General features: G+C 30.2%; 1 protein-coding gene across 5 annotated transcripts in view; it reads left to right on the plus strand.

The window, feature by feature from the left end:
• Positions 1-22,787, plus strand: part of LOC105150465 (glutamate receptor ionotropic, kainate 2) — a 145,136-nt gene that overhangs the window by 14,089 nt on the left and 108,260 nt on the right. For all 5 annotated transcript variants that reach the window (XM_087413537.1, XM_011063581.2, XM_087413536.1 and 2 more), the window contains exon 3: positions 19,992-20,153. In XM_087413537.1, coding sequence (XP_087269663.1) covers positions 19,992-20,153 — 162 coding nt within the window. The remainder of the gene's footprint in view (positions 1-19,991; positions 20,154-22,787) is intronic.

A 22,787-nucleotide genomic window follows, 5' to 3' on the forward strand; every position in this document is an offset into this window, starting at 1 on the left:
TTATTATTGTATTTTCATTTGTCAAAAAAAATAGATGTATGTAATAAAAATATTACAGTCTCTAACGATGTTTGAAATGTTAAAATTCGTAAAAATTGTAAATCATAGTTACTCTATTTAGTCAACCATTTTATCTTCCTAAATAGTATGAAATTTAATTAAATTTATATTTATCGAACTTACATCTACAAAGATATTTGCTGATCGAAGTTTACGGTAAAAGATCTGAAAAATCATGAAAATCGCTTAGCAAATCGTGAGAGAGTCGCAACGAGTCGTCCATTCCAGGATAGTACCGAAAACGGCGTCGTAAACAGGGGAATGCTCTTAATAATTTCACGATAGTTCAGTAAGCGGGAGATTCTCCGCTCTTCCTCGTTCATGTATTTTTCCTGAGATTTTCCCCCATCTTGATCACCTTTCAATTCTTTCCTCCACTCAGCCTCCGAAACTATACTTTCTATTCCACAGCTTCTTAAACTCCGAAATTGAAACGCCCGATTCGAATCGCGACGACTGCCTGCAAACTTCCGAGACACTCATAACTCATAAGTATTTGCTCTCTCCCCAATTCATCCGTTTTCCTTGCATCCTCCGCTGTCGGTCATCTCCCTTTTTCGCCATGTGTATGTATCAGGACTAGCAAACACGAATGTTATTTTAGACTAAGTTAGTATTCTGTTAGTTAAGGATAGATGATGAATGTGCAGACTTGCATTTTGATGTAAAAGGGATCAGTTACAGGAATCTCGGCGATGTAATCAGACGTTGATTTAGTGCACTGATTCCAATTTGTTAGGTATATTTACATTTGTAACTGGCGAAACGAGAATGTTTCTTTACTTTTTCTCTAAATTATTTGTAACTCTTGAAATTCTGAAATAACGCGTGTCTATATTTGTTATTCGCATATTTATACGAACGTTAATAATCTGCTGATGCACTATGCAGTCGCAATAATACCAGTTCATTTCGATCGATTTGAGAACTGCTATCAAGTAAAAATTAATCTGTGGACCGTCGGTATTTCCGACTGAACGTAATCAAGTAAGTTTCCGTTCATATTTTCTTTTAATGAACTTCGTTCCAGACATTTGAATTCAATTGCAGGATGATTGCATGATTCCCAGATAGAGTCACTGGCGAACTTTCTCTTTTAATCGATGAGAAAATTTGAAAGAAAGTCGCTTTTGCGCTTTTGTTCGTCAATAAGGATGAAGTTTTAATCAGATAATATTTAATATTTTTTTTGATAATATTTAATACCTTTATTATCGAAGCAACAAAAATATTGAATTTATTTTGTTGTGTGATTTATATTTTATAATAACTAAATATTTTATATTAATCTTTGTAATATTAATAATATTTATGATTTTTAGAAATCTTTATCTTCACATCAGATGCTTTATGTAATGTCCCATTTCCCTGCTCTTCCTAGATAAGGAAAATAGACTGTCGCAAAGTAACGTTGCTGACGATGTCAGACATTTCCATAAACAGGTAGAGGAATCGATAAAGATACGTTAAATTTGTCGCATGCCCATCAGATTTTCTCTAGTTTTACATAACATTTTCACACGTGAACGAGTCAATAGCATACATTATATCTTAGATATTATTTTTCGAGTCATGAATTTGACATATTTTTGTCATCGTTTATTACATTTTATATATGACAGTATATACTTTTCAAAAAAAATTTATAAAAAAGTATATGTTTACTGGATCATTAATTATTAGAAAAAGTTAATCATTAAGGTAAAATCTAATAAAACTTTTTTTCTTTATTTTGAAATACAGATTTGCATTTGTATAGTCCTATAAAGTGCGCACTTATGGAATTTAATTCGAAAACTCCGAAGCGATTAAATGAAAAAAAAGCACAATGCTGAAAAAATAAAAAATGAGAAATAAGAAAATAATGTAATCTGAGAAAATAAGAAATAAGAAAATAATGTAATCTGAGAAAATAAGAAATAAGAAAATAATAAATAAAAAGAAAATAATATAATATTAATGATATAAATTATGGGAAAAGGTAGGCAAATTTGCACGTAAGTGGATTGCAAAATAGCTTGTGAACGCATCTCTAAAGAATTCGGGAATTGCACGCGCTTTCAGTCTCCCCAAGGTACTAACCAAACGAAATATTTGTCGATGCGCCAGAAAGTAGCAAAAGGAGAATCTGCAGCCGAAACTCGTTTTTCAAGACATAATCGGGTCAGGAATAAATCGAATCAATAGTACATGCATCTAGAAGATTTTAGAATACAGAGATAGTAGCAAAACTAGAACAAAAGCTATGATAACATTTTATTTATGTAATCCGGTCAGTTTTAAAATATTTTTTACCATCTTTATATCTTTTAATTATCTCTAGTTTTTCTTATAATTGCACGAACGGAACATTAAAACGAATAACGTATTATGATACTGCAAAATTTTTTCTGTAAATACCTTTTTAAGTTTATATTTCTGAAATTATGAAAAAGGAATAATAGACATTAATTAATACTTTCTACTTGCGTATACATAATTATATATACATTGTGCTATTATTTATTATTTATTAATATAACATTTTGAATTTTGCATAACAAATGTTTTTGCAAATGTCCAGTAGCTGATATATACTTCCAGTAGCTTTTATATACTTGTGTAAAGTCGCCAACTTTTCTCATAGATTTTTCCGAGTTCGATCGAGATATGCAAACAAATGAATTCTTCTTGACAGAAAAATAGTTCAGCGAACTGAAGTAATATCCTCTCTGTAACGAGGTTCGTTGCAACCGGAAAGTCAATAATAAAATATTTGACTCTTGGAAACGTCTGGCCTTGATGATGATCTTAACGATATCAAACTATATTTCAGCTCGACTGAATGTGCAAATTTGTGTTGTGACAGACGTTTTACTTCGTAATATTTTCTTGATTTATCGAATCGGAATGGATTGGGTCAATTCCCTTGTGTGTTCTTAGCCCTCGATTATCTCGATATGAATAGAGTTAAGATGCCTTGTCAGAGACTGACCTCCCGTCGATCATCTGTGATGGTCTGACTGATGGATTAGGACCATTAGTGTAATGGATATCTTTTATATATATATTAGGTGTTGGAATTAATTCGTAGCGTTTTACAAGTGATGGGAAGTACTTTCATTAATGTATTTTTTAATGCTCATGTGAAATAAATAACATTCTTTCATTAAAAAACGCTACGAATTAATTCCAACACCTAATATATATATATTTTTTTTAATGACTATATATATTTATATACCTGTACGTATATGTATTAAATTTTATTTGTCCGGTATCTTATTTAAGTAAAAAAGATGCGATTTTGAAATCATCATAATTTATAAAAAATCATGTATAAAGCATAATTTTAATCATTTGCAATTACAAATTGTCCCGATATTCAAATACTTTAAATATCAGAATGATAGTAAATTTATGTTACATTAGTAAATATTAATTACATTAATAATTGTATTTAATATGATAAAATCTTTTTTATAAAACATGTTGTTTTGTATGTTTACATATTTTTATTTCTATTTGTGATGAAATTACAGTTACATTGCGATAGGAGCCAAATATCTGAAATTCTATCTAAAATACAACCTGTCGGCTTATTCTGATCGATCACAGTATTTTCTAATGTGTTCAAACGTTATCTTTCCGTGCAGAAAAAGCTGTATTTACGCGTTGAATAGTGCTTTAATATTTTTACATGTGGGAGAGCTTAAAATTCATTTTTGAAAATTTAATTGAGAACACTTCAACTAGAAAAATTGGATGAAATTGGTTAAATTGTTTGAAAAAATTCGTGCAAAAATATAATGTCGATAGACATAAAGTGTCGATTTACATAAAATCATTATGGAAAAATACAGATAAATACATTTTAAAAAGCAATTATTTTAATACTTTACAAATTATTTATTATTGCGTATAATATAGCAATAATATTATTATGCATATATGACATCATGTTTGGGTGTAATTGCGGTGTAACAGAAACTAAATATTATGCATAGAGTGAGTTCTAAAACGTTTTGAGCACTGACCGTATTTAGGGAACTAGTTTGACGATAAAGCTTTGTTTTATCTATACGTCTGCGTTGCAACAAACTGGGAGAAGCAATGATGGAGTGCTGTCGGGGGTGTAATGAGAGCTATACACAAGGGTCATAATGCGATTACACTCGGGGCTTCAGCCAACTACCCCTGAATCCGTCAGATTTCCCAGCTAACGCTTCGCGTAGACTAAGTACCTTGTAGTAGCCACTTTCAAGTAGCCACTCTAAAGAATCATTAGTCAAGAAAATTTGTTTGTTTGTATCACATCTATATACATCACAAAAATTTGACAAATATGAACTTGAACGAGATAGAAATTAAAACTTTCTTCAAAAAGAATAACAATATGAGTTGCTTATAGATCGAAAACAGAATTGAAAGTGAGGCAAATCTGACAGACAATTTTCTTAATGCTTCCTTTTAACTTTCTTTCCCATTTGCATTTTACACGGATGGCTTGAAAAAGGAAAAAGCATGAATCAACATTTCCATTTGAAGGGTAATACTCTTCTTATAAGAGTAATCTAATTTTTTAACCAATAAGTAGTCGTACGTCTGCATCATTTACGTGTTTTCTTTGATATACTGTTGCTTTTAAAATATTAAATAAACATCAATATCTTAAATAAATTTTTTAGGATTTCGATGTTAAATAAAAAATATGAAAAGACTCTTACCCGTACGAAGAGTTTTTTATTTCTTCATTCTGAATGTGATTTTGATAGTTCTATAACGATAGTTCTACGAAATCCGAACTAAATGTTTCTGAGACAAATTAAATTCAGATAACACGAGGTATTATAATAAAAGGAACACGAATTTTTATTTCTTTGAAAGATACGTGACAGTTCAAGAAAATGCGATGTAAGCGTGACACTGGATGGCAACATCAAACTGTATCACTGCCCGCACGTAGATCCCAACTGACTTTCGTTTAAAAGAATACTAGGAAATTGTAAATATTTTCCGAGGAAGAAAGACATATCGTTCTTGGTAGATACTGTTGGAACTATTCCAATCGCCAAGTTCGAACGGTGACTTACGAATGTCTTTTTAGTCAGATTATTATTATAGATGAAAGTACATTCTATCTTTTGCTATATATTTTTTTTTATTATCGAAACTGGTAGCTCTTTGTTCTATTTTTTTTAGTGTTGTATATCTATTACTGTGGTATTTAACAATTTATTTTTATTAATGAATTGAATTTATTGGCGTTTAATGAAACCTAAATGGTTTTATTTGAGTGAACGCGACTAATGACAATATTAATCTTTTGGCGTACAATTGCTGGTGAATGAAGCCACTTAAATACACTGATAATATCAGATAAACATCCATCATTTCCATATGAAGATGAATTCATTAATATGGAATTGTTTCCATTGTTATTTGAGATAACTTGAGGACAGGCAATGTCGATAAGACTATTTACGCATCATTAAATAGAATCACATACATTATTCGAAATTTAATGTACAAATTATTACAATATAAGCAATATTCGAAATTTTTCATCACTCTCTGAAACTTTTCTATTATCTCCAGTATTAGACGAATTACATTTTTAGTGAGAACGCATATCGCTTAAATGTAAAATGTGACATTTTTCTCGGAATGACTTTCGTTGTCGCGAATATATAACACATATATCTTTATGAAATTTTTCTGAATGGACGACATAATGCATATCTAAATGTGCATATCTCCAAGCAATTTCACGCGACATTACGATCATCTCTCAACTTTCACGATTCCATCTTACGTTCCATCTTGCAATTAGTCATTTTCTATCAACGTTATTATCATCAAGTATATTTATATAGAAATTGTCTCAAAATTTTTTTTACTTTTTAATTATAATTGAATAATTTACTAGATAATTATTTAATAAAACATGATGTATGCACATAACTCTAATCGATATTTGCTCCAAAATTTCTTTAATTGTATTTATGGGTACTTTAAATTAATTTAAGTATAGATCTTTCTTTAAAGTTAACATAATTGAATAATCCCTTTATTTTAAAAGTCAAAATCTTTGGAATAAGATGTAACTTAAAAATATGTAAGATTGTAAAGAATATTTGTTATAAACAATTTTTCGTAGTCGAAAAAAATGTTCACTTACGAATATCAATTACTGAGTAGACATAATTATTTAGTAAATTATTCAATTTATCATAATAAATTATCCTTTGAGCCTTTCGTATTTAGTTTTGTATAAATAAGACTAGATTCTGGGATTCGTACACCTAATTGTTAAATTCTGCCGTCTCGATAAATATACATAAATTGTGCTGGTAAAACAATTTTATCGACGTTCCTCAAATGCTGTTTGTTTTCTCGCAAAGCGTATTAGTTCGAAGACGAGTTATTATCATCTAGGGTTACTTCGTACACATCGTACATCGACGAAGTTTGCACGCGAGACCGACCACATTAATCCGGTACCAGGCGCATATTGCATTATTCAACACTACATTCGTCCCTCCAGTTCGAAAATGTTGCCGCGTTAGTTTGCCGGCGTGATGCGTTCGATGCCATTGACAATATATAGCTTCTGACTATTGAGTCCCGATCTAAACTGCAGAATTATTCATCGAACGCTTGTTTACGCATTGTTTATCGAAACGATAATCTACAATTGTGTAATACAGGATTTATAAAGTTAAAATATGTTTTTTAATTTATAGATGTCTCGATAATTTTTTTTACGTACGTCGTTGATTAGAGCATATTTAAAAATGACGATGACATTATTGATAATCGATTAAAGCACCGTGAGACTTATGAGATAAAAAAAAAGTATAAGACACAAGCGTCCTAGATGAGATATTTATTAACTTTCATGAAAGTCTAATCTTTCGTATGTGTATCGAGGATACCGCGCAGCCCGGTATTATTCTTTTCATATATGATCGATTAATATACTTTTTTATTCCTCTTGGAAAAGGATATTGGAAATGCTAATATACGGATAAGAATTGACTTGATTATTATAGATGCTTTTTCTACTTTTTTACATTTATGTTAACTCCAATTTATAACGATACAAAAATGAAATAATCATAGAAATTTGTTTATTAAACTGTTTAATTTTTAGTAAGATACAAGTATGATAAATGTTAATTAATTAAATAATAATAAATGTATTTTTTAAATGTGTTATCCCGATATCAAATATGTAAATATTATTATAAGCTAAAATTGGGAGATATAAACCTCAAAGATTTGCAATGTCACACTTCGAGTGTAAATTTCCTTAAAAGAAGATACCTTAATATAGCATTTGATATACATTATTTTTCCTGAAAAAGTTTTTGAAAAAAAAGAAATCAATTATCATTTCTCCTTTCAGAGGAACTACCGTTTTGTATAAAAGGAGGAAGGTAGTCTTCCTATAAATGAATTACGACAATCGTCATGGTTGTCGCCATGAAGACGTCGTAGCGGCAACGCCGATTATCGACCATTAATTCAAATACCTTGCTTTCTGCTCTTGCATTAAACTAGTGATCGACTTTTCCTGCATTTCACTAAATTAACTCGTTGACATTCCGACTTCCTTCCGTTCCTCTTTCTTCTAAATTTTTTCTGTTAAGTCAACGAATGTTTCTAACGTTGGTTTTCCTTTTGTTTAAAATTAGTCATAAACAAAAATTTTGCTGAACTTACACAGAAAGTGTATTTTCAAAATTGACTAAAAAATGATATTCCGAATGATTACCGAATGATATACAATAATTAGCGCTATTATTATAATACAATAATTGAAACTTTTATTTTTGCGGTGAAAGTCTGTTTTTTTCTCTATATTTGTTAGAATATTTCCTTACTTTTGACTTATCAACGTAGATAGTATCGTTTGAATCTCAACGTTCCAATGTTCAGATTCGATTTATTTAGCTCCACCACAAAGAGAGAGTGTATCTTTGCAGGCAGTTTCTTTTAGGTGTAAGCTTGTTCTATATACAACAGATTGGAACTTACAAAACCCTGATTCTGTATTCATGGGAAGCATGAGGATTCTCTCAATCTCGACGTGGACTCGGATTTCGGAATAACACTCGCCGGAAGATCTCGAGCTTGTTCGACGAGCAACTGTGAGACCGTCGATAGAATTCGGAAGATACACTGTCGCGGTTATTGGAATGCTATTGGAAATTGTCTTGCAAATGCTGCAATATTATTACTTTAATATTGTTCTAGAAATGTGTCGCGATAAAGGCAGAGAATTTGAGCTGCATTACGGTTTTCTTACGCTGTAAAACGTTATACGATATAATTTATTAGAAATGGAACTATGGTAATTCTGTTGAATTTTCTATTTCCAAGTAGCAGTCGTTTAAGCTTCCTTTGTTATCTAATAGTTCGATCGCAAACTAAGTTCTCGCTAAATTTCATACAACTATACAAGTATAACTTCTATAATACGTATTGGCGCAGAGCGATCCAACTAGAACAATTTTAATCATATTATTGAAACAAAATTATGTTTTTAATTTATTATTAACCCTTCGATGTTACTTTAGATATGATATGCCTCATTTTTTCCAATGCTTTTGTCATTGCTTTTATTAATAAAGATGCATACATTTGCTTGATATCACTATGTTGTTTTGCCTAATATTTTGATAAAAAAATTTATTTACAATGCGTTTATTTTTATGAAAGTTACAATCGAACTGAATTGGATATGTCATATCCAAGAATATTATTATCATAGTATAACACCGAAGATGAATTAAATTTATAAACATTATAACATTTTAAATTAAATCCTAATTGTATTTAGAATTTTGAATTATATTTATAATATTTAGTATACGAATGACTGATCTGAAACTAACAATGAGTGTGGAATTAGGGAATTTTGTTAGATTTATTTTAAAATTAAGAAAAAAAAACTTTTTTAAATCATTTTACATTCTTTTTAAATTATTTAAAATTTATTTAAATTGTTCTTGTTTTTAAGTTAATATTAAATATTATGCGAAGCATAACACAGTCAAGAAATTATCGTTATTTTCTACGTGGAAAAATTCTGACGTCGGTTTTCAGAGATAGATCGATTAATTAACGAAAAATACCAAAGAGGAAATTTTATGCCGGATCGTCAATCGGGATCTATTCCAATTTGCGTAAATGTTCGAAATTCGGTATGTTCTACGGTATGTCTTTGCGTGTAGTCTGATCGATCGCGCCAGAAATTGCATTAGTAGAACAACGCCTCTCAAAGTGTGGTTCTGCGGATTACCGCAAGCCCACACGGAAACTCCACTACGAGTGAATCATCAGACACGACCATCAACAGAATAATTCGCGAATAACTACATCTCGTCAATGTTTCTTTTACATTCTGTATTCTGTTTGATCAAGCGTCTGATTCTATTCCCAAACGTATTCATCAAATTTGTAAGCCATTAAATTATAGCAATAATTACTTTAATTAATTAATTTGCATTTGTAATTAACATTAAACATTACATTTTATTACATATTTACAAAGTTGCACATAAAAAATATTTGTAACACTTAAATAATTTATCTATTTTTTTTCGTGACGAAATAAATAAAATGGTAAACGAATATAGCTGCTCATGGATAAATTCAGTAAATCGAATCATACTTTTCTTGCTATATTATATAAAATGATTGGATTTCATTTAGAAAAATTTATTAAAGAAATAATCGAACATGTAGAAACAAATTTCAGACTTGTCCTAAACAACAAACTCGAGCGTCACAAAAACAGATCGTGCATTTAATGGCGCACCAGCGTTGTTAAATTCGCTCACACCCGATTTTCTCGTGTGCGTGACGGAGTGGCTGCTGCTGCAAACGCACTTTGACTCGAAACTGCGCGGCATACTAACGAGACCAATTTCAAGTAGCACGTACACACTGACGGCTATGCGACTCTCATATGCGCATCAGTATGTAAGGGGTCCCTGCCACGTTCTTCCGGAATCGAGGGGTGGATTCCCGCTAATGAGAGACATTAGTTTAATAACTCGTTAGTGGAGAATTAGAGATAGTACCTCGAGTATGTACAGTGCGGTAAATCCTTATCTATCAACACCAACGCAGTTTTAATCGGCTTTCATACCAGTACAAGTAGATAATGAACACGTGATGACATCATTAGTAGTATACTCAACCACAAATGAAACGGGTCAGTACACTGTTAAATTATACCCAATTTGAGTTATTTTTAATTATTCCTATAGATCGCCACTGCTACCCAATATGTTGTTAATTTAACAATGGAATTAAACAATTTAAATAAAAAAAACATATTAAGATATGATTTAAATTTATTTGTATATTTATAAATTAATTAATTATTTATCAAGTGCATACATTAATATGGATGTTGTTTACTTCAAGCAATACAATCACAGAAATTAATTAACTCATATTTTAATATACATGTAAGAAATAATAAAATGTTTAATTCAAGAGATTGAGTCACCATTGTTTCTCTGACATCTAATAATGCATAATGTTATGTTTTGTGGATAAATGTAAATATTGTTCTATATTTCTCTGTTATTTTATTATTGCTGATTCTTTTTTTCTTATTTCCAGAGAATGCTAATGAAATGTATTATTTATTAGTTTAATATCTTGTTTTTGCATAGAGAATTTTACGTCCACTTTGTTAAATTAAAATTAATTATAAAATAGATAATATTCGGAACTAAATGCTAAGTTTAATCCTTGAAACAGATCTTTGAACAGGATTTTATAGAGATTATCTTGACTTTTTCACGTTTTATTCTAATTATTACTCGAGAAAAAAAATTTATAGATTATTAATGTCGTATGTAGATCTGCCTGAGATGTACCATTAATGATTACGATTCCAAATCGTAGTGGCTAAACCATGATCTCGGTCGCAAACTAGGCGTATGAACTTTGCACGACGGCGAAGGAAATCCGCACCAGAAACCACCCGGCAGTAACTCACACCGTTACGGTTTCAATCGCATCAAATTAGGGTTACGTAATTCGTCCAAAAGCGATTTTGACGGAATAAGCTGTTTCTCGATCCATTTTCAAATTTGTCTTATCTTTTAACTTTTACAGTCATATACAAGTTAATGCTAATATATTAATTATAATATATGCTAATATATATTTATTAGGTGTTGGAATTAATTCGTAGCGTTTTTTAATGAAAGAATGTTATTTATTTCACATGAGCATTAAAAAATACATTAATGAAAGTACTTCCCATCACTTGTAAAACGCTACGAATTAATTCCAACACCTAATATTATAATATATTAATTATTAATCTGCATATTATTGCCTATTAAAGTTAGATTAATTGTCTGTTAAAATTGTATTTTTATTACATTATATAAAATTTATGGAAATTACGATACAGGAGTAGATTAAATATGAACAAAACTTTTTTTGCGTGAATACAAATTAACATTGACAGTATTATAACATATTTATACCGAGTGACAGGTAAGAGTGTCTGCTCATATCCTACATAGTTCTAATCTCATAGTAGTTTTTGTAATCATTGTTACGATGTTCGAATAAATAGTATCGGATGCTATTACATACTTCAATACTCTTTAAAACTTTCAGAGTGACTCTCATTCTAAAGAGTGAAATCTCATTTAAGAATAAAAATAGGCCCAATTGAAAATTGAGTTACTTTTTTTCAAGACTAGCTCAATTTTAACAGTTTAAGTTTCCACTTCAAAAAATTTAGAGAATAGCATTTTTTCTCCCGTACATGCAGTTTACATAAAACTTTGATGATTTTAACATTTCCATTTCACAAGAAATTGATAAATAAACTTGAACGTGTTGCGTAACGGCACTCAATATTATTTATTTAGATATTGCAACAATGACTACAGAAATAATTGCTGCGAGGTTGCAACTGTGTAGGACGTATGCAAACACCTTCATCTGTCATTCGATGTAAACACGTTAATATTCACACGAAAAGAGCTTTGTTCATATTTGAATCACTCTCATATATTATAATTTTTAAACTTATACATTATAATCAATGGACAATAATGTTAGAGTGAATAATAATGAAAAACGTTCAAATATTTCTTTCAATTTCGTCGATAATCCTTGTTTGTTGCTTTATAACATAAATTATTATTATTATTAATTATTAAATTCCGCGAAGTTTTTTGCTTTACCCTCGATCACAGCAATCCCCGATTTGCCGAAGTTTTCGAAAGAGTTCTCGCAGCTTATATAATCCGTCGGTCAAATGGAAAAGTTTCAAGAAAAAAGTTTCACTTTTCGAAGACTATGCTTCTGATCTGTGCTCATCTTCTTATCTCGTCACCCTCCTTTTACTACCTTCTTACTCCGACTCTCTGAATTCACTGTGAATCGTTTCTCAATTTGACTTCTTCTTCGAAGTTTTTGCATTCCTGTTTCAGAAGAGAGTGACGCGCTTACGAAGAGTGATTTTTAAAATGCTTGAAAAGATCGCGGCATCGCTTCTCGCATCTTTTTTTTTTGTAAATCCTCTCTTCATCAGCCTCTGCCTTATTTCAATCCCTTCCTATCGTCCATATCTTAGTCTTATCTAGGAGGGTCGTTTCGTCCATTGAAATTCGAGTCTCGTCCAGAGAGGAAACCCGACGATGAAAGTTGTCTCTCTTTTCCTTCGGCGTGGAAGGACAAAGAACATAGAGCAATCGAAATTGAAGCTCGCAATGCTGATGAAGCCGAGGTTGAAGCTAAGAATGTATATCCCCACAGCGGTTGAAAATAATCTCTGAATACAGAAACGTTACGTGCGCGCGATGTTACATTAAATTATTATGTGCTGTTACATGTATGTATTTTCGACATTTTTCTCTATTAGAAAAGAGAAGAGAGAGTTTGATACAATTATATTAAAATAGTCTGCTTTCTTCTTAATATAATCGTAATATATTGTAATCTTTTAATTTTATCTTCTTAAAATTATGAAATTTTTATTATTATAATTTTTATGACATGTGTAACATACGTTGTTCTATTTTATTACAAGAAGAAATCTTCTATATTTCGGGAATAATACTATATATAGGAAAATAATCATGTGAGAACGGACGGAAAAAGAAAAATTTAATTTATCGTATTATGAACTAAAAGCAAAGTTTCATCCACATGACCAACTGATAAAAGTAGCCGAGTGAACCGAGCAACTGCTTATCGACTGCTTATCGTATAAAGAGGAAAGAAGTTGCAAGCTGAATACCATACAAATAGATTCTGCTATTCTATAACTTAATATTTATGTCCAATATCCTATTAAATCGTTTCTTTAAATCGATAAAGAAGTAATAAATAATATAATTAACAATAAGTGTAATTATAGGTAAAAGATAATAAAGTACCTCGTAGTTCTTTTTTTACGGCGAATTATTTATTAATTGAAATTATTATTGTTTAGTAAATAAAACATCATTATCATAATATTGAATATTTTATGCATATTACTTTCTATACTCTACAAAATTGAGAAAAACATCCACTATCGTAAACGGTATTGCGGTGCTTTTCACATTTGCAATGTTTTACGACTCGAGATACAAGAGTGAACGAATGAACGTAAGCACGCGTTACTCATTCGCGTAGAATGAGATGAACCCACCACATAATACAAGAAATATTGGCATCACCAAAAAAATATTACTTTTTATACGTCGACGGAGTATACTGACGTATTATCAAGCACCATTTCGCAGCGCGGCATTTAAAAGCACTCTTCCGTGCATTCTGCTCGTATTCTTTCACTCTCACGGTGCGGCAGAGAGTTCTAAAGTGAATTTAAACTAGCGACCCAACTGAACGCCGTTTTTATTAGCCGCAATTCACCGAGAATAAACACGATGAATTTCTGGATATCCCGACGCTTTTCGCCTGCGTTGTATAACTTTACAGCATCCGAGTTGCTTTTCTATAGGCGCGTAATCGCGTTAACTTCCGACGTTCGTTAATCGACTGACGATAAAAACAGCTTAATTGATTAATTGTTCGCGCCAGTTCCTTTCCAAGCAAGTCGTATGTATAAAGATGCATGAAAACACAACTGAAATCCTGCTATTAGTCTTGTATGCCTGATTTGTGCACTCTTGTTTTAGTTTGATTGACTCTTCGAGTGGAATTCTTAACTTTCCGAGGACGTTGTACTAATTACTTGTCCGATCAAGTACCTTTTCATAATCCTTAGGGATATGCGTTTGATCAGAGTTGTACGACTAAAGTTTAGCCGGAGAAAGCCTTAATAGCAGTGCGAGCTGTGTCAAACCGTATTTTCAGCACGCAGATGTAACTGCGACGCGGGTAAATTTCTTGTTCCAAAGTTTCTACAATTGCTCATCTTCTTCCTTTAATCTCACACATGCTTGTAATCACAAGGTATTATAACGAGTAGCTTTCCTCGTTAGTAGCATCACTATGTTATTGTGTTGAAATATCATATTTTTAGAGGTCTATGAGACTCAAAAGAGAAGATGAGGAAAGTTAGAAAAGTTAGAAATAGTGTCTATATATATGATCATATATTATTTTAGAGAAATTATTCGTATATATAATTTCTTCTTTATTAATTTCTTTAATACAAATAAAATATACTCTTAGAAACACCATCATAGTCAAATATCAATTTGTCATTTTCGTTTTAAAATTGTATTTTTATTTACAAAAACCATAACTCAAAATATGTCATTCTTGTGTCATAATCTCTTGGAAAACCTCGAGAACAAGTATTGTTTGGCAGATGAACTGTGAAGATAAGTTAGTTTACTTTTGATGATTGATAGATTAACCTTTTCCTCATTCACATAATAACTCGAAAATCACATTTTTTAGTTGTGCCACTTTTGATAAAGTAAGGGATCGATATTATTGTTATAATGTATAATATGTATAAAGAAAATCACATGTGATATATTATATATTGCACATCATAAAACGATTATAGTGCAAATAGGTAAAAATTAATTATGTAATGTATCAGTCGCTCTTTTTCTTTTTTTTCCGTTTTCATATCCGTTCTACGTTTTTGTCTCTTGTAAAATAAAACCGGAGAATTGCAGCTCGTGAGGTCTCTGGAGATTGTTTGGTCGTATCGTCGCACTGTATTGCCAATATTCAACAGAAAACGTTCGTATTGTCTTGTTTCTAGGAAAACGTAGGTGAAAACCGTGAACTTTATGTATTCAACTCGCGCTTCCTAATGGAAATCTCTTGCGATTTATGAGGAATTAGTGATATTAACTTGCTATATCCTCCGTAAATCTGCTACAGATCCCACGAGATTGACCAAGACCAACATGCGAATTCGTCATGGTTATATACGTGTACAAACGAATGTATACAAACGTCAAGCAGCAAATATAACTCGATGTTAATGATGTTAATTAGAGGAGTAAAACAGAGAGAGATAACCGCGTAAACAGATTATTATTGCTAAGTAATAAATACATTTATATATCTCTTTCGTTGCTTTAACATCGCTGTACTGCTCTCTTTAAAGTATTAAATTGTTAATATCATAGTTTCGAAAATCTTTTAGATAATACATTTTCATAATATATAATGTGTTCAAGCTAATATTTCTTCCCGGTTCTCTTATCGTAACAAGCTTTGAATATCACAGTGACGTCACGTCACGTGAGCGTTTCGTTGAGCATCAAGCTGTTCCAATGGTAATCTCCGGCTTTTTTTCAAAAATGTTTTCCGGGGATTTAAAGATGATGAAGAGATTCCTTGGAAAATAATACTATGCTTTGAAAATTATGGTTAAAATGATCCAAAGAAATTTGTTCGAAAAATATGACTCGAGCGTAAAAGATATACATTCCAAAACGTCTATTTTATCTATTATATGTTTTATTTTTCGTGTCTATAATTTTTATATATTTTTATCGATATATTTATTATATTTGATGAGTAAACTGTTTTATTTTTTAAAATATAGACTTAATTAAGAATGTAAATCGCCATTTTATTGTTAATAATTTATTATGTTTTTATATGCATTCGTAATCTTTAAAAACAATATTTGATAACTGAAATAATTGAATTATCTGTACTACTTGTGTAAAAATTACTGTATCTTTGTATCTTAACTGAAACAAGCGAACGTGTCGGACTAAAAAAACAATAGTAAACATATCTAGGGATTTTAGGGATTACCTATTCCTTATTTAAACACAGCTAATGGTTGAGCACAGCCCGTAGTCGATGAGATAAGAAAATACCGAAAGAAGTCGTTGAGCATTTCTGGGAGGATCAGAGTACTTAACGTGTTACGGTGAAAACGGAGAAACGGAAAAAGAATAGCAGAGAGCTACAGTAGCGAATAACACTGTGGGATGAGAGATGGAAGGCGGCTAATGCGCATCCACTCTGTTACAGATAAATGGATTAGTTAGTTACGATGCGAAACGAAAAGTAAAAGAGCGCGTCGAGCTGAGAGAACACTATCAGGAAGGGTTAAGATCTGATGAAAAACGGGGAACAAGGAGGACCGACGATTTGGCGGGACGCAAATACTAAGAGAACTCATTATCGCTTACGATGTATCCATTCATCCTGATGCTCAATTGAACATTATCTTCCTTTATCTTTGAATAAAATGATTAACTTTAACATTTTTCTAACGTCTAATTTAATGAAAAAAAAAATGTATATTTGGGATTGAATAAGATGTAATATTTTTATGATGAATCATACGATAAATGGCTAGTTGAAGCAATTAATATAATTAATTATTATAATTCAGCAATTCAGTTTTTAATTAAAAGAATCATGCATATATCTACATAAGTGGCTCTTTAAACCTTATAATAAATCTTGAATCTTATTTTTATATATTTTAATATTATAATAATACTGCAATAATATTTATTAAATTACTATAATATATTCGATATGTCTAGATACTAATTAATGTTTGCATTAATTATATTGTATATGTCATTATGTTGTACTATTAATATACTATTAATATACTATTAATATACTATTAATATACTATTAATATATTATTAATATATTATTAATATACTATTAATTTATAATTTGCAATAATTAATTGTGTTACAACATATACAATTGTAAACATGGAGTAAACAATGCGAACGATATTATTACATATTAGAATAGTTATAACACTGATAACTTCTCATTTCTTACACTTCAGTCTAATATGTACTCTCAGTGTCATATACTGAACCAAAACTGTACATAAATATAATAAAATATTTATTGAATTATGAAAAAATAATGAAAATTGGTCCAATGAATTCTCATAATAATGTAGGTTATAAAACTATTATTAGAATTTATTGCAAGAATGAATATATAGTTATTTAAATGAATCCAGTTATTGTATCAATGAATTAATTACATTCATCGGACATTGATTAATGATCATTGGACCAAAAATGACCAAAATTTTTTTCAGTGTACATAACACGTGACTATAGAAGGCATACGCTATTTAAAATAAATGTTATTATATATTTATATTTTTTATGTTAAGGAGAGAGAGAGAGAGAGAGAGAGAGAGAGAGAGAGAGAGAGAGAGAGAATATATCCTGTGGATATTTACAGAAAAAATTAAATAAAATTGACAATTATTTATCAATTATAAAAATCTTTATTCAAAAATTATTTGGTTTTAAACTGCAATAATTAACACTTATGTATTATCAATATAAATTATAATTTTAAATAAAATCCGTTTAGCATTGCTCTTTCATGCGACAAGTTTTGTCGAAACGACAAGGGTCTTTTTTGTTTAAAATTATAATTAATATTGATAATATATGAATATTAATTATTATTTTGAAGCCAAATAACTACAGCATTTTTTAACAAAGACTTCTAATTAATAAAAAAAAATCGACTTTATTAGACTTTATTAAACTTTTTCTTTAAATGTTTGCAGTTTTTCTTTTCTATATTATATTAAATATAATATATTATATTAAATATAAATGTGAATTATTGATACGTTAGTCTTGTATTATTGTCTTCTTATGAGTCAAAGTATTATCTAAATTAAACATTGTACACAGACAGTACGATAGTAATCGGTCCGCGATCTCGACTTTTGGACTTTCATCAGAAACGACCATTCGTCAAGTCAAATGTTAATTAGCAATGTTAGTCATCGCTTTTAATGTCGCTTGCCATCGTTCAACCATAAAATCGCCCTTAGTGCTAGGTCAGGAATGTGTCCTGCCGTTTTTTTATCGCGCCAAAGGACGCTCGTTAATTTTCGTAAACGACCCGGGGCACTTTGCGATGAGAGTCTGAATACCGAAAGGGAGAAGATTAATCCTCTTCAATGTCCAACATCCTTAAGTATTCTTTTCTCTCAAAGAACGAGCTAGTTGTCAATAACGAGGACGATGTGTATCCAGATTTAAGATCTCTACGGTTGTTCGATGGATTGAAAGTATATGAGACTTTCAGAAACGTGACACCTTTGAAAAATTCTTCAGAAAGGCGGCCTTTGACACACTATTGATAGCCTGGCGGCTATGTAATCGGTGTCAGTCTCATGAATAGGTGTTATTAGAATGCATTCTCTATTCAAGAGCACGTCGCTGATGTGCGTATCGTACGAAGATAATGAATCTTAAGGTATATTTTTTTAATCGCAACATCTCATTTTGTTTTTGCATTCATTGTCGGATCGATAATTAATGATTAACTTTGTTCGTTTATTTATAATGTGTAAATTCAGTATTTTTGTTTCAGTATTTAGTCAAAATTTTATACATTTTTAACAACAATATGACATTAGACCGATATGTGAATTCACTAAGAAAAATATCTTATTCAGTTTGAGCTGGATCTTAGTGTTTAATAATATTTTGGTGTTTTTTTTCTTTATCATATCTAATTTTGTAAACTGCGCGTTGAAATCATTTTCTCTCATCGTCTTAAAAAGCAATCTTAAATTGGATAGTAATATCATAAATCAAATTGCACAAGTATAATTTAATAATATTTTTGATAAACGTTAAAAAGCTATAAATAATTTATTACATAGAATATCACAATAAATGTTAATATATGTATATGTAGATAATAAATAATATATTAATATGTTTTATTATAATATATATTTTTGTACGTTGCTGTTACATTAATAAAAACATATATACTTTGTCTCAACAAATATTAATATCATCAGAATCGTAATTATATTATTGATATTTGGACACAATGTATACATGCATGCAATGTATATTATCTAACGAATATTAGAGATACATAGCATGTACATATTATACATGTATATGTATATGATATGCTTGACGTAGGCGTTATTCCACGAACCATTTGATCTTGCAATATTAATCAACGGTTAGTTGATTATATGTTGAACTTAGTGAATCAGATCAAATTGTTTTATAAAAATTAACAATATGTATAAAGTAAAATTATAAAATTAGAAAGTATTTAATTAACAATATTTCTAACAACAAATTTTTCTTATCATTAATTACAATTGTCTTACAAGTAATTGATACTGAATTATCTTTGTTACTTGTGGTTAACATTGAATAAATTTAACGTTTTAATTGAATTTGAGAAACTAGATATTACCTTAGATTTTGTCAAGGTCGACTGACACAATTTGTACATTAATATGTACAATAATATAGATGGCATTAGAGAAATTATTATCAATATGCAAACTCCGAATAACCGTTTATAGTATTAAAACTGTGCATAATCTCTGTTATATGAGATTCAGTCTCGCTCGAAGCTTACAGTTTATTAGCATAGATGGACGAACTTTGATCGTTTGAGAGTATTATCACTATGGAACGGAATGGTGTTCCACTTTAAGGATTAAAGCGATCACAATCCTGCTTACTTTCCAGGTGCTATATTCACTCATGACCAAAAGGATAGCAGCACGGAGCTGGCCTTCAAGTACGCCGTTTACAAGATCAACAAGGACAAAATTATATTGCCGAAGACCACGTTGGAGTACGATATTCAGTACGTGCCAAAAGATGATTCCTTCCATGCATCGAAAAAGGGTAAGTATTATATTAGGTGTTGGAATTAATTCGTAGCGTTTTTAATGAAAGAATGTTATTTATTTCACATGAGCATTAAAAAATACATTAATGAAAGTACTTCCCATCACTTGTAAAACGCTACGAATTAATTCCAACACCTAATAATTGCGTATTTTGCATGTTTAATAAATTTCGTATTTTCTATATACGTTTTACTTTTACTAAACTATGTAATGCCATATTATTTTATTTGCATCTCCATAATCTACGTCAGCGCAAGAAATAGCAATTTGAACTAAAACTTACGGCGCAGAAAATTCTCCGGTTTAATGAAACGACGCTGCATTACGTGCGTCTCCGTAAGAAATTTCACTGAAGTTAAAAAACATCTCACGCTCGTTAATCTCACGGTTTCCTACATGTCAAAAATGATTTATTCCTAAAAGCTCGCTCAGTTTTCACACAGTTCCACGCAAACTGCAAAATGTTTAAACGGTACATGACTCGTTTCTCAGACACAGGTTTAAAATATTAATTTATTTTAGTTTTGAGAATACTGCAATTGTGTACTTTTACTAAACTTTTTTTTTCGCGTAATATTAATACTTACTTCAAAGTACGATTGTTTCCAAAGTAACAAGTACGATTAATTAATTATGTGCAGTAAAGAGAACATTTTATATTGTGTTAAAATCGGTCTACTCAAGCTTTTATTAAAACTTTATGTTGAATTTTTAACATGTCCAGAGTATTAATTTAACATAATGTGACTATGTTATATGAATATTTTGTGTTGAATTGATATTCAACATTTTTTAGTATCAAAATAACAAAGTTTATAAATAAGTCAACAAATAACGTATTAAACGTATAAAATAATGTATTTCATTCCAAATTTTTTAAAACATAAATTTTAAGATAAAATAAATAATAAAAACATTAATTGGACATAAATATTAATTTTACAGAAAAAGTGTGTTTGCTTATAAATTGTATCAGTAGATTTTTTATGTTAATTTTTTAATATAATATTTACTTTTTAACATACTTATCGTATATTGAATTAACACAAAAAAAGTAAACCATTTGGTATATGTAAAATATGTTTTTAATACAAATTTTTAACTGATGTGTATCTTTCACATAAATACATAAACGAACACGTTTGTAAGGAACATAGCGTTACCTACGTTAAATTAAGGCAAAGAGCTTGGTTTATCGAGCAAAATCATGGTACTTAGATAGAGAACACTCTGAGGTATCCTGAATATTCTGAGAGTCCTTTTAGTCGACACTATATGCTATGTAAGGCGTTACCGTAAGCAAAATTTATCGTGTTGACGGCATGTATAAACCAGCCAAGAATAACTGGCTTGCTTGCCTCTCGTCGTTATTAAAGCAGCATACACATTATTATCCGTCTCGCGTCTGTTGCTATCGGATACTCACCATAAAGACCATTGTCTCGTTTCGTGGTACCCTTAAAAACGTACTTGTCTCTTGTCTCTGATGTACCGGAAAGATTTAAGAGACAAGATCAATTTTATCTGTTAGGTATGTTTCATGAGAATTTCTCAATATGATTCCAGCAACCGACTACTTTTTTATATAGAAATTGTCACGTCTTTATTTATTATTTTTTTATAAAATATACTCATTTTTGACGTAGTTACATTAATATTATAAAATAAAAAACTTCTATGTTTATTTTTTATACAAATGTTCGAAAATAATTTGATTTTGGAATTTACGATGAAATTTAATGTAGCTTTAAGTGATTCGTTAAAATTAAGTTATTTTTACGGCATGATTCTTAGAATCCTGAAATCAATTGAGCAAATTTGCCAATTCATTCTATTTGACAAACATTTTGTCGTGTGTTTTTAATTTTCTGCAATAATATAGCAGATTTTATTTTTTAAATTATATTACATAAAACATTTATTAATTGAGCGACTGTTATTTGTCCAAGCAGCGACATATATTATGTGCGTTGTACAAACATTATAATAATTAAGTGTGATTATAGCGTTCTAAACTTTTGTCATTGATGCAAGAAAATAGCCAACAAATTGCCCTCATTATTTTCATTCTCCGTGTCGTAAATTGCAAAGCCACTATGAAACAGTGAACGCTTTATAACACGTGAAATTATGTAGCCTGCACGATCGATAGAAAGGACTTGCCTCTAATATCTTACTGCAAAATATATATTTTTTGATATAATATTATGTTCTTTATTCCTCTATTTAAATTTCTCTTTAAATATCGAAAGTCACTATATAGATAAATTATACAATATTATAATTATAATACATAATTTATTTTAATTATAACACATAGAAAAGACTTCTTTAAAGTTTCGGCTAAAATGTTTGAAAATATTCATCAATACCTTCTCGCACATATAACTTGCGTGCAAATATTTATCTGGTAGAGATCAAGTTTTTATTTTTTTTTTACGATATACAGGGTGTCATGAATATACGGTCCCACTCGTCCCGAGCAGGTAGAGTGGACTAAATTGAATAGAAAAATCCTTTACCATTTTGTAATGCTCGCAATAATTAACGAGATATTAACGTTTAAAGATAGCCGAATACGCGCGTCCGCTCGACTTACTATTGTCCACCGAGCGCACGGCGCGCGGGC

Source organism: Acromyrmex echinatior, chromosome 14 (genome assembly GCF_024713525.1).
Source record: "Acromyrmex echinatior isolate Ae372 chromosome 14, ASM2471352v2, whole genome shotgun sequence".
Lineage (NCBI taxonomy): Eukaryota > Metazoa > Arthropoda > Insecta > Hymenoptera > Formicidae > Acromyrmex > Acromyrmex echinatior.